Here is a 17,127-nt window from a genome sequence, read left to right as displayed (position 1 = left end):
TAAAGGAAAATGGCTCATTTTGGCAGATGTGAACTGGTTCACAAGTTCCTGAGGAATTCTGCCTTTATTTAAGCATCAGAAATCTCCCTTTAGTCCAGGTTGAGCTGGGCCTAGATGCAATTATGGACCAAGTCAGTGGGCTTGCCCTTTGTGAGGTGAGGGGGCAGGAGAAGATAAAGTGTCCTGTGGACCTGATGGAAACACTAGGAATTTTTTAAAAAAACAAAAACAAACAACAAAACAGAAACACTAACAAAAATGAAGAAAGCCCTTGGAGGACTCATTAGGAAAGTGGATAAGTGGATTCAGCTGAGGACTCTCTCAGCTGACAACCTCTCCTCAAAGCCATGGAACTGAGAACAAAGAAAAATCCTTTAGAAGTGAATTCCCAAGAGCAGTGACGTAACCACAGAGGAGGCAAAAGAGGCAATGTCCACATAGTGGGCACTGGAAGAAGAGAATGGTGAAGAAAGACCTAGAAGAGTAATGGCTGAGAATATGTCCAAATGAATAGTCTCAGGAGATCCTCAGACAACACCAAGGATAAGACAGGTGAAAAGCAATAGCCGGGTGTGGTAGTGCCTGCTGGAGGGATAGCCGAAGTGCCAGAGGCAGGAGGGCCACACTCCAAGGCCAGCTTGAACTTCACCTTGGTGTTGAAGAGGTAGCTTGGTGGTTAAGAGCACTTCTTGCTCTGGCATAAGGATTCAGCTTGGTTCCCAGCACATATATGGCTGTCGTAACTACCTTTAATTCCAGTTCCCGGGGGAATAGTGCCCTCTGCTGGCCTCCACAGGCATCAGGTACACGTGTGATACAAAGACACACATGCAGGCAAACGTTCACACACAAAAAGTAAATCTTGAAAAAACAAACCAAATAAATCCAAACAGACTTACATGTATAATTTTCAAGTTTTGCAAATAAAAGCTAAGGATAAAAATACTGAAAGAAAAAGCCCATCTTACCTAAAGAGGAGTACAGATGAGAGTTACGTTGAGCTTTTTTCCAGAAGTCATGCAAACAAGAAGCAAACATTCATGCCAGAAGAAACAGACAATCTGAATAAGCCAATCTAGATGATGGAAAAAACAAACCTGAACATCTTCAAAAGCAGACACCAGTAGGCACAGATTTGTTCACCAGTCAACTCTACTAAAAACTGAAGAAAGAAATTATTCCAATTCTATATACTCTTTTTCAAAGGCTGGAACACCTTTAAACACTTTTGGTAACATGCCTCAACTCATTCTAAGAAGCTAGCGTCACCATAACACCCAAACCAGAGAAACATTACAAGAAAACCACACATCGGGATTTCTCATAAGAACAAACACAAAAATCCTCAGCAAAATATTAGAAAACTGAATCTAACAATTTATTAAATAATGAAACACTATAAATAACGACAGACTTTCAGTTATGATGTGTCCGTGTAGATTCAGGAGTTACAGGCGCAGAGAGGACAGTGCTAGTGAGACGGGCTTACTCGTGTTTTGAGACAAGGCGTGTGCTGGAAATCAGTACTTTCTCAAATTTGCTGTGATCCTACAAGTCTTTCAAATATATAAGTAAAGTAGCGCTAGTGTGCCCGCTGTCTATGGATGTAGCACTACCTCTGTACCCGCCCACTCTCCATCCTGGGATTCCACTACCTTCACTATCGCCATTTTTAAAAGTAGGATTCAGAAGACATGAAGGACTGGGCTGTGGAATCGGGGTGAATTTCTATGATCTCTCAATCTTGTAACATACAAAGGACAATCGAGGATGTCAAACTCGCTAAGGGAGCTACTGTCCTGTAAGGGGACAGGCAGGATCACAGTTCCAAAGTCTAGCAAAAGCACAACACAGAGAAGTCACCTGAGGATGCCACTGGATACTCAAAGTGAATTTATTTCTGAATTAAGGATCACCAAAGGGAAACATTATCTCTCACGTTATAAAAACAGTAGTAAAGTACAGTACACAGGAATGCCATTTGATGTTAACAAGATAAAGTACAATAACAACCGAAAGTTGGTTCCCTTTAACCTTAAATACAAAGGTGAAGCAGTTTAATAAGAAATTTTGTAGATATGAAAAATATATGTCCCATGTCTTTATTACATATTGTACAAAATAAAATATTGCACCTTTGAGTCATATAATAAATATATACAGAGTATTTTACAAACGATCTTTCTTTTAATTTAATAAGCTCAGCAATCAAATGTGATTGGTGACTAACAGCTCAGACTGGGGTACGCTTTCCTTTGCCCCGTCGTTCCAGACCGCCAAACCCTCCACCTACAGCAGCGTCCATCCCAGTGTCGGTGAGGCTGAAGCTGGAACGGAAGAGGCCTGTGCTCAGAGGATGGCGGAGAGGCCCAGCGAGCTTCTCTACAGGCAGACCCAAAGGCACAGTGCGCTGTTCACATGTTGGTCAGGAGGTAGGTCCAAACACAACCTGCCTCAGGAAAGGTTGCGTTGCGTGCCAGGAGGCTGTGGGCGGTATGTGTACAAGCCGTCGGGGACACTGAGTAAAGAAGCAGGACCACTGGTTTGGGGTTTGTAGCATCTAAAGCCGTAACTGGTGAGATGGTACGGAAAGGTCCCCCTGGCTGAAACAGCGCTGGGAGTTAATATGAATGCCGAGCCTTCTTTAGCAGCAAAATCAACTTCAACGTCACGAACACCAGCATTGGCCCGAGAGACCCAACCCTATCCTAAACTGGCCCAAACCTTAAAATCAGTTCTGGTCTTAGCCCTAATGTGACTTCCTTTTTCACTTAACTGAATCCGAGTGCTGGTCCAAGATGAATTCTTTCCAAGCACAACCCAAATTTCAACTCCAGGTCCCAACCCCCAAATTATTGTTTCAAGCCCAATCCTAATGTAGTCAGATTTACCGACAAAGTCACCTCCAATTAAACAATCATTTACTATAAACAATTCCTTCAACTATCATGTTTCTAATTTAGATTACTTTCTTATAATCTTTGCAAAATAAAAATCATCAGGAATATCACTGTATGCATAAATTACATCTGATCAGGCTCTGATCTCTATGTGCAAGAAAACAGTGCTCAGACAAAGCTTCATTCACAGCTCCGAAAAGAAAGCTTTGACTACACTTCAAAATCAGTAGAAAAGCTTAGCCTTTCCTCTCCTTTGATCTCGATGCCTCATTTGGTCACAGACAGATTTCTGTCGTTAGAAGAATGGCAGCCATGTCCGCTGTGTTCTCGCCCACGGATGCTCCAAGAGCGAGGACGAGATGCCATCTGTGGTGAATCCTTGGCTCGGCTGCTGTCATTAGCTGTTAAGGGAGATTGCCTCTTCTTCACGTAATAAACGTAGGGATGTAGAAAAATGCCACTAGTGCCAACATCTGAACAGCTACTGGCCAGAGCCCTTAAATCGTAAATGTCACCCACGCGTGCTGACACTCTGCAACTGGAGAGAAACACGCAGCTGCAGAGTCTTCCGTGTGGACCACTTTCGTCCGGTCTTCAAATCACAGCAGGGGATGACGTGCTCCCACGAGCAAGGACATGGCTGCGGATGCATTTTTGCTAATCCTAGAATACATTGTTTGTATGAACCGGAATTAAAAACAACCACCGGAAACGCTAACTTTACAAAACTGTAGCGGATTCCGTCTCTGAATCCACCTCTGCTTGACCACAGACTCTAGAAACTTGAAGAAGGGTTTGAACCAGAGACATGGGTGAAAGAGCCTCTATAGTTTTCCTTTCTCAACGCATCAGCATGCCAACCTGGCCAACTTTATCCTTCTCGGCATGACTGGCAGCACCTTTGTTTGTAGAGAGCCAGAGAACACAAGTTAAGGTGCTTTACGAACATACAGTAGTGAGTGGTGTCGGTGCAGTTTCCTGCAAAAAAAAAAAAAAGAGAAAAGCATCCATAGCATGCCGTTCCCTAGGGAATGAGCAGGAAGCTAGGTATGCCTGGGGCAACTGCTTGGCATTATGTGTCAGAAACACAGTGGGCTCACTTCTCCACTTGCTCAACCAGCTTCCTGTGGCACTCTGAGATCCCCACGGGTCCTCTGACTCAGACCAACTTCTTTCAGTGCGGAGGGTAGGGCTTACGTTCTGTAGGGCCATGGGCCACTTGGAAAACTTAAGAAAGCCTCATACTTGCCCCTAGCAAAGTTACAAGGAATTTTATTCACTATGTAATTTTAGAGCATTCGCTCACCTATATAAGCCCACGAGCTCAGTATTAGAGGAGACTGCTAAGGAAAATGTGTGTGGAGGGGCTGTCCCAAGAATCAGTGCTGCTGCCTGTGCCCCCATTCCTCCGATGTGATGTGGGGGGAGGTAGGCATATCATTGTCTGGGTTTTTACAAGGCTTCTGGGGAGCTGGTGATACCTGGGAGGGGTACGTACTATCACAGGAAGGCCCCAGACAGTGCCTCCAGGGCGCTGGTTTCATCCGCACACAATGTCTGTCAGCCACGGGTTTGCAGCTCCCCACGTGGATGCAGTCGACTTTGCGAGACTGGAAGCCCCTGCCGCAGACTGCTGTACAGGGCTTCCAGGGCCCCACACGCCAACATGCCTCACAGGACCCCGAGGTGCAGTTCCTCCGAAAGGCTGGTCTGAAATGAGAGAGAGAATGAGATAGATAGATAGATAGATAGATAGATAGATAGATAGATAGATAGATAGATGATAGATAGATAGATAGATAGATGATAGATAGATAGATGATAGATAGATAATAGATAGATAGATAGATAGATAGATAGATAGATAGATAGATAGATAATATAAAATGAGAGAAGGTGTCACTTTTTGCTGCCATCAGTCAAGCCCTGCTATGAATTCCACACGCCCAGGGCTTCCTTGGAAAACTGATTTGCAGTGTCCATGGCAGGATAAGCAGAACAGTAGGACAATGTGACTGTAGTAAAGATGGGTAGATACCTGAGAATTCTGACCGTTCCCCAATGTCGGGAACAACCCTGCCGTCCGCCCACATTATCGCTGGATATGCTAGGAAGGCTCTGGAGACTGGCTAAGATGTTTGATGAAAGAAAGAGAGGAAGACTTCCTCTAGAAAAGGGGCCGTAGCATTTAAGACAATGTGTTAAGACATGGAGATGAAGTAGAAGTAGGTGAAAAGTACCCTCAGTACCAAAATGAGGTTGAAGAGGTATGGAGAGAGCCAGCAAGTGGCAAAGATGCCACAGGTCAAGGTAAGGAGAGAGCGCTGGTGTGTGGGAAGCCAGTGGGGAGTGCTCACACGCAGGTGTAAGCAAGGAAAAGCAACAGGGTGTGACGTCACTGCGAAGGGATCCTCGCCACCAGAAAAGGGGTGGATGCGCCACTGATGGCGAACACAAGGTCTCTAAAAACCAAGACCTCAGGTGGGCCTGGAAACACAGGTCCATAATTCCAGTTACTCGGGAGTCTGAAGTCAGAGGACTCAAGGGCCAAGTTTTGACTCAGCTACAGAAGGTCCAAAATTTTTAAAAAGTTGGTTATGTGTGTATATATGTATATATATATATATGATATATATACATATATATGATATAGGTAGGATATATAGTACACATAGCATAGGTATAGTATACATACACACACACACACACACACACACACACACACACACACATATGTAGTGGTAGATCACAAGTGGAACAAGAAGCAGAGCTTGGGGTAACAGTGTCTTCCCCGTAGACACTGTTCGACAGAGAGGTCGAAGGCTGTTTAGAAAACATCAAGAATAAAGCAAACACCAAAAGCTGCACAGATGAGAGAAGAAAACCAAAGCTGCCGACTTTCCACTCTCCAGGTCCAGTCCCCCCTGATCTGCCAGCATCCCCACTGGACTCTCCGGTCATTCCTGTGACTAGATTACAGTTTATACAGCATCTCTTCTAAGGAATGTTGAAATATCCCAGGATGTACAAGAAAATGGAGGAGACATTTGTGGAAACTTGACTTGTGAAGGGGAGTGTTGTACAAAGAGGGACGCAATGCTTGCCTTCACCAGTAGGCGGAGACACCATCAAAGGGTTTAACTGGGAACCCGCTACATTCCACCTGATTGGTTCTAAGAGGGGCCAGAGAGGATTGTCCTGTAAATTTCTTTTGTTTTCTCCAGATGATATAAATCTTAACGCCCCAAAGTTGAGTCACTTTGACCAACAGGGCAGACTGCACACTCCCTGGCTGTCTCCCACTGCAGAGGTCAGCTTCCTACAAATCCTTAAAGAATAGATTCGTGAGGTTAGTAAATGGATGCTCACAATTGTTAGGTGATCCCGTCTTCAGAGTAAGGCTTTGCTCTCTTTGCAGAGACTTCCAAGTTGGCTTTTGTTTTTGGCCTGAGAAGTCTTAAGTAACTCACCTTAAAGACAAACCCTTCCTACAGACAAAGGATGAGAGGCTGGGGAGCTGTTAACCAACATAGAAGCCAAAGCCCAGGACCTCTTGGAGGCTGAAAAGCCAAGACCAGAGTCGGTTTAGCTGAGGGCATCTATCTTCAGAGCAGGGACAGAATGTCTAGGGATGGGGACACCCAAGTCAGATGGAGGTTGTGTAGATGCCGACAAAATAGACCCAGTGTGGCCTCACGTGTTTACGGGTGTATGATGGCGGTAGAAACCAGGAAGTGACTGTCCTACTAGCTTGCCTCAATTCTCACTCTGCTCCTGCTTCAAATAATCCCTGCCACAGCAGCCAGATGAAACTATCCATTCCAAGGGCTGTCCGTGGGCTCCAAGCCAGGCTAGCTGGAAAGAACAGACAGAAGTGGGTGTCTTTAAAACAACATGAACTGCCAGTAAATCTCCTGAAAAAGACTGCCCAGGATATCATGACTCCCGGGCAAAGTTGGAAATCATCACTTTGAGAATGTACCTACGTCCTCAGCATTTCCTCAGGAACCCACAGGTCCTCGTATTTCTTCTAGTCAAGCCTGGGCTACTTCTACTCCTACGGTCCCCAGGCCTTCTACAATGCCACTCAACAGAGCCCACACACCCTGGTCTTCCTGTGGTTACAGAAGGCACCCGAAGACAGCCCATCCACCACTAACTCTCTATCTCGGCCCCCAATGCGATAGCCTGTAAAACACCATCTCACATCTACTGAGCCCCTGCTATGACCTCTGGGGGTGTCTCTGCTCCAGCCTGATGCTCCTCTCTCAACACTTAGAAGGAATATCTAAGGCCACCTTCTGCACATTCTAATGCACACCTTTCTGAAACCCACAGAGTGCAAGCACACCAACCCAGAAGGTATCTGCGGGGAAAACAAGGTTCTAAAACTTCAGAGAAACCCTTCTCGGCAGCTCTCTCTAATCAACTTCGACCCCTATCCACAAACTACTATACACATGAAGGAAAGTAAGAGCCCTGAAGAAGACCAGGCTATGGCCCAGGCTAGCCAGTCTAACCAAGCAAAGCCATACAAAGCAAATGGAAGGCATTTGACACCGTCACATAAGAACTGCTCTGGGATATTTTCCTTTACTGTTCTAATCAGTTCTACTCTTTCGTTTCACTTCCATATCCCTTGTGTAAGATCCTATTTGATCAGATTTAGAGCCATCTGATAGTTCATTCCATGCCCCCTTTTCCGCCTCTTGTTTTTGCTGCTTTTGACTGAATCTGTAAGGTCAATCCAAGATAGATAGATAGATAGATAGATAGATAGATAGATAGATAGATAGATAGATAGATAGATAGATAGATGATAGATAGAGATAGACATACATACATATATATATGATTTTACTATATCATCTATATGAAAGAAAGAGAAGGAAGAGGAGTGTATAAATATAATCGAGAGAGAGAGAGAGAGAGAGAGAGAGAGAGAGAGAGAGAGAGAGAGAGAGAGAAGAGAATTCAGTGAAGAAAGTGGAAGTAGAGTTGAGAGTGTAGCCCCACATTAAACACTTTGATTAGCCTTTGCCCTAGGAGCACGTCAAGTAGTAGCTGACTAGGTTTGCATGGGGACTGGAGACTGTCCTGGAACAAAGAAGGATGGAGAAAGGGAGACCAACAGGATGGCTGTGAGGCTGGACCAGGTAAGAGATGATGATGCTTTGGTCAAGGGTGATGGTGGAGAAAATAACACACACACACACACACACACACACACACACGAAGGTGAATTCAAGAAAAAGGGCTCAAGGAATCAAAAATGCATATAAAGGGTTACAGGAAAGAACCCTATCATATTTACTTAAATATTAAAATGTTAAAAACCTATCTAATGTTAATAAAAATGCAGATAACTCATATTGTTTAGATAGTTTGATGGTAATTTGGAAGTATACTTATGAATTCACTTTGATTTCTAAATATCTGTGCCATCAAAATGTAACTGAGCATACAGACACACATATTCTGAGATGTTTATTGCAGCGTCTGTTTGCAAGCGCACAGATTGAAACAATATACCATCATGGACATAATGGAATATTAAATATCATACTTACATAAAGCCAATGTGTGCTGAGATAGAGCATGTTTATAATATATTCTTAAATACAAAACCAAGTTTCAGAAAAATATGTATAGTATGTTAAAATAAAAGGCTCTCTCCATATGTGCTTTTGTGTTGTAAACACGTCTTTACGACTGCAGAGGGAAACATCTGGGATGGGCACATCTGTGTGTGGTCTCTATCTTCTCAGGAAAGTAGGAAACTGAGTTGTCTGCTGAGAATGGGGGCAGCTGCTACAAACATTTTCCATTCGAGGAGAATGATTCTGGCTTGAAAGCACCTTGTGGGAATAGGAAATACTGCTGGCTCAACGCTGCCAAACCAGACTGCAGGCTCACAAGAGTAGCCAAGCCAATAGTCAAGGTCATTCCACTTCCTTCAGCAGGGCTCAGGATGTGGAGCAGTAAGAAAGAATTAGATATGGAGTGTTTGCTATGACCAGGACTGCTTAGGTGCTGATCCTATGCTCACATTGGAACAGCTTAACTTCAGGATCATATGCATGATGGCATTCTGTTTGCAGACGTAGACAGGTAGCTAGTCCAAGGTCACACAACTAAAGAACAATGGAATAAAAATCCCCTGCGGTTGTATAACTTGCAGATTCCCTCATGCTTGCTGATTGCTGGGAGTTTGTCTTCTAGGGTAGGAGAATCAGCAGATGGAGTCTGGCCCTCCAGGTGCTCTCGTGAGTCAAGTTCTACTCTATCACCTGTCCACGCGGACTTTCGTGCAAGAGAAAAGCGAACAGCCCCTTAAAAACTAAAAAGGTTATTTTTAGTCTCTGCTAAATATTTATACTAATATCCAAATCAGCACACTTCTAAATAGGAATAAATCATTCATTGGAAAATGGGAAAATGTAAGCTGTAAACCCAAGTGAAATATTAGGCTTGAGCAGATATACATACATACATACATACATACATACATACATACATACATACATAACACATGTATATACGCCACATTATATATACACATACATGCCAAATCACATACAAAACATATATGGCACATAAGTAATATATGTAGCACATATATTATATAAGTGTATATATACACATATATACATGCACAATGCACATATATACATATATGTGTATGTGTTTATAAATCTATTTGAGGTGCCACATTTTCCCTTTAGAGTTTCTCTTGTTATTCAACATCCAAATTGCTGTCATTGTGAGTAGTGCTTATTGGCCATATCAGTATAATGTATACCATCAAGGATGATATTGAATAAATCATAATTGAATATGAATTTTCAATTATGAGAAGTGGCAGAAAGTAGGAATAATCCCACAGCAGGCAGTGCTGGTCCCTGGAGGCGCGAGGGAAGGTGCATGCCACACTAGGCTGGGATCAGTACCTCTTTCTGTCCTCACAGTCGGAGCTGGAGCCATTGTGGGCACAGGGTGTGTGGTGTTGCTGCATCCTCATGGTGTGGCCCATGCAGCGTCCGGGACACTAGAACAGAAGCACAGTGCAGTGTTTCATATGCCCTGCAGGCTCAGGCACCGTAGGTACTGAGATCTGGACTGAAGTTAGAAGGGGTCCGACAACAGCTCTGCAGACAGACCTACCCTCCTCCCACCCTTTATCCCTGAAACCCAGACCACCTTGGGATGAAGGGAGAAGGATGGGATAAACTCTGCCTTGATTAAGTTTAAGTATGGAAACAGCTATATTTAAAACAAATAGTGAAGCCCATGTTTGATTTGTTTTGGGGTTTTTGTGCACGTGTGTTTTGTTTTTTATTCACTCTGAGCAAAGATGGAGGTACTTATGCTAATGCAAGTGTAGCCGCAGGAGAAACAACTCAAGCTTGATTTGCAGCCCTTGAATTGTGAACATCTGTGACACCCATTACATTTTCTTCATAATCATATCATGCATGGAAAAGTCTGTTATATTTTTATTACTGTTAGAATGAGCTCTCTGGTCAGGTCAGAATTCTTTAGTATATACTCTAAGTGTACCCTTTGATTTTCTTTATTTTTCTTACTTTACTTAGCCAATATCTCTCATACACTCTTGTTATGTTATAACAATACTTTATTGGGCTTTAATTCACCTGCCATAAAATTATCAACAATTTTGATATTATTCAAGATATTCATTTTTGTTCCATCTATTTATTTGGTGTTCTATGTAAAATGCCATTTCCTACAGTGTAAAGAATGATGCCTACTTTTTTCTTCTGAACATTTTACAGGGTTGGCTCCTAAGAGTCTTTGATGGATTTCACGGTGTCTGTACTTCCTGTAAGCAGGGAGCAAGACTTCATGCTTTTCTGTGGCTGCACAGTTGCCCTGAGCATTTGTTAAAAGGGTGTCACTTCCTGTGGTGATCCCCAGATCAGCTGCTGACAGGATACAACCCAAGGGCGGAAAGAATTATTTTGCCTCATGGTCCAGGGGATGCAGTCCTTCTGGCTAGGGATGGCAGGTGTCAAGAGCAAGCAGCAGTGGCAGCAGGAATGGGGTCAGCTCTCAGAGGATCAGGAATCAGGGAGGATGCCTGATCTAAGCTGCCTTTCTCCCTTTTCTTTTTGTACCCATTCTGGGACCCCAGCCCATAGGAGGAAGCTGCATACATTCAGGAGAAGCCTCACCTCTCTGATTAATCTCTGGAAACTTTATCACTGATATACCCCCAAGTACTGGGGGGGGGGGACTTTCTTAAGCCCAGCATGTTGGCAACTGAGATTAATCATCACAGAATAATATTCCTTTCTTCAATGGATGGTTTTGTCTATCTGACCAAGATTCAAATGCTTTAGTTCTTGATGTGGAATTCCCCCCTGTATGCTGTGAATACCATTGGTTAATAAAGAAATTGCCTTGGTCTGTTGATAGGGCAGAATTTAGGTAGGTTGGGAAAAACTAAACTGAATTCTGGGAGAAGGAAGGTGGAGTCAGGGAGAAGCCATGGAGCTGCCAGAGGATGCCAGAACTTTAGCCAGTAAGCCACAACCATATGGTGATACACAGATTAATAGAAATGGGTTAAATTAGCCAATAGGAAGCTAGAGCTAATGGGCCAAGCAGTGATTTAAATAATACGGTTTCTGTGTGATTACTTTGGGGCTAAGTCGCCAGGAACAAACTAGTGGCCTCCTTACTACAAGTTCTGGATTCCATTCTGTTCCAGAGATGTATGTCTGTCCCGCGGTAGAAGAGCCCTGTGCTGTAGAAAGTTTTGCAATCAGAAGTGTGGACCCTCCGACTTACTCTATTTCAGAAGACTTGTTTTGGATATTGTTGATTATTTTTAGGTCCACACAGATTTTAGATTGGATTCAGCTTGCCAATTTCTGGGAGAGGCTGCTGTGACTCTTTAGATAAATTTGGAGAGTGTTGGTATTAGTATCATGCCAGTCACAAACATAGGAAATCTATTTCTTTAGATTTTCTTCAATTTCCTTCAAAAAACATTTTGTGGTTTAATGCTGTTTAGTTTCTTCAAAACTGCCCTTGAACTTTAAGTCACTGATCAATTGATCTGGTTCTGTGCAGTAATCAGACTCCGGATTTCATGTCGATTCCTGCCCCAGTGGTACACTGTTGCTTGAAATTCAAGTGAGATGTTCTCAAACAATTCTAAAGTTCATGGGTAACAAAGAGGTGATTACAGCTAACACTGCCAACACCCAAGGTTACCTGGCTTCCCGGGCCGATGGCCTGTTGAGTGCACGGACGGAGCGTACATGATTTTCTCCCCAGAGGCCTCTCTTTGGGAGCACACGCCCTTGGGGACACCGCCTGCACAGTCCCATTGGCTTTTGTCTGGGTGCATGTCACTTGCCGACTGTGAAATCCTTCGCCGCAAGACACAGAACACTCGGACCACACACTCGTGTTCCACCTAGGAACAAAAGCTACAGGGCCTTAGAAAGGGTGAAGGCTCATCTGTTGATCTTAACACTATGGTGGGGTCTGGGGAGTCACACGCCTCTCCAGGCAAGGCTGCAGCATAGGTGACTTCTAGTCTTCCTCCTCCCCTCCCCACAGGGAACAGCAGTGTCCCTAGGTGGAGGGAACCAATGTAGTGATGAGTGTGCCCCCTACAAGGTTTAATAGAGAATTGCCACCGTGCACCAACTGTCAATGCACACACTTCCCTGTGGCTTCGCAGCGTGAGATTTACGCTTTCGCCAGGGTGACCCTTAGTATGATGTATTCCATTTAGGAATGACAGTAGTTACTAAAAGACATGACAGGTAGAATGTCTGCAACATTGACAGGCCTTCCAAGGACAATGCCTCAAAGGAGCTGTTGTGTCTGACACAGCAACTCTGCTTCTCACAGACTTCCGAGGCATGGGCAACCGCCTGCGGTGTGGACATTTCTATAGGAAACGGAGCTGTGCACCAGTAGGGGTCTCTTATTTAAAACAATCTATCAATTTTAGTAGTGCGTATGTGTGTGTCTACATGACTATGTCTGTGTTCATGGGTTTACATGTGTGTGTGCATGCGTGTGTGTGTGTCTGTCTGTGTGTGTTTGTGTGCTTGTGTGTGTATGTGTGTGTATGCTATGGGTGCAGACGAGGGCACTGGACCTCCTGGAACTGGAGTTACAGGCAGTTGTGAGCCCATGGACATTGTTGCTGAGCACTGAGGTTCTCTGCAAGAGCAACAAGCCTCTTAACTACTGAGTCCTCTCTCTAGCCCTGACTAGCCATCTTTTAATCAGGAAATTAGGGCTGAAAAATCATTCCTGCCTCACAGATCTGAACTCAAAAATGCAAAAACACCTCTTCGTTTGTTAGTTGTCTTTTATTATTTACTTTTGTATCATTGGATCAAATCTTTGATGGGCTATGTGACACTCAGTCATTTATTTCACATTAACCCTTTCTCTGAGTATAGCTACTGAGCTATTACCCAATACAAATTACTGTGCCTTCTTAAAAATAACTTTTTATATTATTTTATGTGTATGGGTGTTGTACCTACATGTATGTCAGTTCACCATGTGTGTGCTTGGTGCTTACAGAGGCCAGAAGAGGGTGTCAGTTTCCCTGGAACTGGACTTACAGACGGTTGTGAGCTGCCATGGGGATTCTGGGACTTGAACCTGGGTCCTCTGGAAGACCAGCCAATGTTCTTAACCACGGAGCTGGCTCTCCAGCCCCTATTGTGTCTTTCAAAACCAGTAAAATCTAGTGTACTGGTAAGACAGTAACTAAACATACATACCTTGCCGGGCAATCCTGGGTGTTACAGGACTGAAACCCAGTCAGCGGCTTCCTGTGAGCCCCACAGAGGGCTTCACTCGCTTCCTGCCCACTGGTCATCACACACCGTGGCCTCTGAAGGCGGACCCCCAAGGGGCCACAGGTGGCAGAACAATGCGTCCAGTTACCAGGTTCCCAAAAAGGCTCTGCAGAAAAGGAAATGAAATGTCACCAACAATCCCAAATAAGAAAGGATGATGCGCTGGAGGCAACAGGTCAAAAGAACACCATGAACCATTCTGGGCTTAGCTACCTCCCTGCATTTTAGGCAGCCCATACAGAAAAGGCCATTGCACAGGGGAGGCTTTCTCTTGAGTTTCTACTGTACCTGCTGACTGGAAATGGCGGCCAGCATGAGCTCCCTTGGAGCTCAGCCTAGGAGATAGCCAGCTAGGTCTACCAGAAAAACCCAGGAGAAAGGAAGGAGGTATCGGGCAGCCAGTGCTTCCCCAGCGTTCTCTGAGCAGCGCCAAGAGGACAGGGAGGAAGGCCTCTGCAGGGGATGCCCTAACGCCGTCCATTTTCCAAAAGCAGATCAGGTGGAGATTGAAGATAATTTATCAGAAAAACCAGGGATCCGGGGTTAAGCAGTAAGGTGAGATGCATTTGAGCCCCACCCTTACTTTTCCACGAATTCTTCATCCAAACATCACATCAGCCCTAAAACTGCATAAATGATTTGCTCTGGAGACAACTGGAAAGATAAGAATGGGGTTTCCTTTAGAGGAGGAGAAGCCAAGCGCCCCCAGGAAGCACAGCTTTTGTGTTACGCTTCCCCGCTGACACGCGGTAGACGATGAGGTAGGACGCGATGATGACAGGTTTGTGGACGGCCACAGAGAATGCCAAATTTCCCTGCAATGATGGTGAATAATTGATCGCTACCAGCTGTGTCCACATGATCTCTCACAGAACGGAATGGCTTCCAAACTTACTCTTTTCTATTCTGGGTTTTGAGTTTTCACCTTAAACTGCACGTGGCATCTTTTGTAGACCAGAACCATAAATCACACCTCAGCTGGACTTTCAGATCATAGTTTAGTTAAAAACAGCTTGTTTTTCATTGTGGTTGTGTACTGAGACTCTCCAGGGTGAGCAGGTAGTGGGTTAGACACTAACAATTAATTTTTATTGACTCTTCCATGTTCTGTCATGAAGCCGCTAACTTTACTTTTATTTACAGGGGTGGAGAGTCTGAAAGAGGCTAAGTAAGTTGCCCGGTGTCTGTTATGTGTCAGGGAGACTGGAACCCGCATGTGCCTAACTCCGGGTACCAGTGCAAGACAGGGTGCATGTGCCTTTCTTTAAAACGACTGGGTATTTATTGAAGGTATAATTTATGTAATAGAAGTGCTGAGATCTCAATTTTATGAGCCTCACAATTACCTAAACTCTTCTTCTGTGATCCACAGCAGGTGAAGAATGTCTTTTAACATCCTAAAACTTTCATTGTGCCGTTTTCCAATCAGCCCCTTCCCCTCTCAGGTGACCACGTTAAAAAAAAAAACTATCAGTATAACTTGTCTTTGCTTCTTCCTGGGCTTCTGTATTTAGCTTCCTTTGCTTAGTACACTGTGTTTGGGGATACACTCATGTCGTCGGGAGTATCAACAGTGCATCTCCTTTATTGCTAACTAATACACCATAGTCTGCTGTCAACAGCTATCATGACAGCTCTCAAACCTTTTTTTTTGTGAGCATGTTTTCGCTCTGTTTCAATGAATACCAGTGAGAAGAATTTCTGGACCAAGGATGTGTGTATGTGTAACTATAAAGTGTCCAACAGTCTTCCAGTGTGGTCTCAGCTCACCATCAGAGGGAAGCTTTAGTTGAAAGATCACTCACTGGAATTTAGTTCATGGTTTTGCTTTCAGCTATTCTAGTAGGCATGAATATGCATTGCCCGGTTTTCCTCCAAGGCTCAGTGAGACCCAAGAGCTCCTAAAGCGACTTAAGGCACTGAAATCAATGAGATGCGCAGAACTCCTCCTTCCCCAAGTCTATATTAGCAGCAAGGCCTGCTGAAGAGGCTCATATCAGTCAGGGGGACTGAAGAGATACTCAGACTGTTGGGCTGCCCGAAAGTCCCGCAGTGAGCTCCCAGGTCCCAGATGTCACAAGCAGTCACCCTACTGGGGGATGGCAGGTTTCAGTGCTGCGGGTTCCTTTGAGTCATTCCTATCCCTGCAGTAGGCCTCTCCCATACTCCTGTAAGTTAACTCTGGCTCACCAAGCTCCACTTCGTTGTCATCCTTACTTTGGTCTCTGTCAGTTCCCTATCTGTGGTGAGCAGACCTTTGTCCAGGTCTCCCCTGGAACGGGGCCACACAGCACACTTGTATGTCGCTTTTAATAAAGAGTCTGTCAGGAGTTTTGTGTACTGATTGGTAGCGAGGGAATGGTGGCCTCTGTTCTTCATCAGAAATAGTCCCGCTAGGATCAAAAACCGGCTTTGGGGGAGCCTAGGCAGTTTGGATGCTCACCTTACTAGACCTGGATGGAGGTGGGTGGTCCTTGGACTTCCCACAGGTCAGGGAACCCTGATTGCTTTTCGAGCTGATGAGGGAGGGGGACTTGATCGGGGTAGGGGGAGGGAAATGGGAGGCGGTGGCGGGGAGGAGGCAGAAATCTTTAATAAATAAATAAATTTAAAAAAAATTCAAAGAAAACACAATAAAAAAAAATAGTCCCGCTAAAGACAGACGGAAATCACTTAGGTGGGAGGTTGTTAGAATGAGGAAATAGGCTCTGCCAATGTTTTTCCAGTTGCGTTTGCAAAGTACATCGCAGCCTGACACTCCCATATGAAACGCGTTGCTAACTCTTCACATTTTAACTTGACCCTTGAAGGCCTGGGTGGTTGGTTTTTAGCAACTCCCTTCCCCTCCTGTACCCTCGGTACACGCATGCTCGTTTTTTTCCTTAAGCACACCACACTACTTTCCATGTGTAGTTGGCGCTGATTAATCCTCCTCTGGGAATACCGCTTTCTCACCCTGCGCACAGAGGGCTCCACCTCCTCCATTAGGTCCAGGCTCACCTACCTCCTCCCCAGAAGGCCTGTCCTGACTACCTTCCCCAAAGCAGTCACTACCAAACATTACATAACTATCGATCTGATCATTTCCTTCTTAGTGCTTAGCTATGGAAAAATAAACACACATTTGTTTACTTAATTCCTGTTCATCTTTCCTACCGGAAGGCCAAAGCCATACATGCTGTCCTGTTCAACGTGAGGACAGGGTATGCCATAGATAAGTTGAAGCAACATTGATGAACAAATAGTTCTCTATAAAATAATAGCCTAATTTATCACTGAAGGGCTGACACACTTTGAAGCAGGTACATTTAAGTATTTGTATACATTTCTGCGTAGGTACAAGTCTGGGTACAAGGTGCTAAGTG

At 44.4% G+C, this 17,127-nt stretch overlaps 1 protein-coding gene across 3 annotated transcripts in view; it reads right to left on the bottom strand.

Annotated features, from left to right (window-relative positions):
* Positions 1 to 1,880: 1,880 nt before the first annotated feature.
* Positions 1,881 to 17,127, bottom strand: part of Adamtsl3 (ADAMTS like 3) — a 226,320-nt gene continuing 211,073 nt past the window's right edge. The window contains exons 26-30 of one of the 3 annotated variants that reach the window (XM_075952699.1): positions 13,685 to 13,868; positions 12,144 to 12,348; positions 9,851 to 9,948; positions 4,399 to 4,610; positions 1,881 to 3,878 (exon numbers count right to left, since the gene is read on the bottom strand). In XM_075952699.1, the coding sequence (XP_075808814.1) occupies positions 3,772 to 3,878; positions 4,399 to 4,610; positions 9,851 to 9,948; positions 12,144 to 12,348; positions 13,685 to 13,868 (806 nt within the window). In that variant the 3' untranslated portion in view covers positions 1,881 to 3,771. Of the gene's footprint in view, positions 3,879 to 3,899; positions 4,611 to 9,850; positions 9,949 to 12,143; positions 12,349 to 13,684; positions 13,869 to 17,127 lie in introns of those variants that run through there. The other 2 variants (XM_075952700.1, XM_075952698.1) reach the window with 2 other exon arrangements.

This window comes from Microtus pennsylvanicus, chromosome 18, assembly GCF_037038515.1.
Source record: "Microtus pennsylvanicus isolate mMicPen1 chromosome 18, mMicPen1.hap1, whole genome shotgun sequence".
NCBI classification, from domain to species: domain Eukaryota; kingdom Metazoa; phylum Chordata; class Mammalia; order Rodentia; family Cricetidae; genus Microtus; species Microtus pennsylvanicus.
This window is presented reverse-complemented; position numbering and strand designations above follow the sequence as displayed.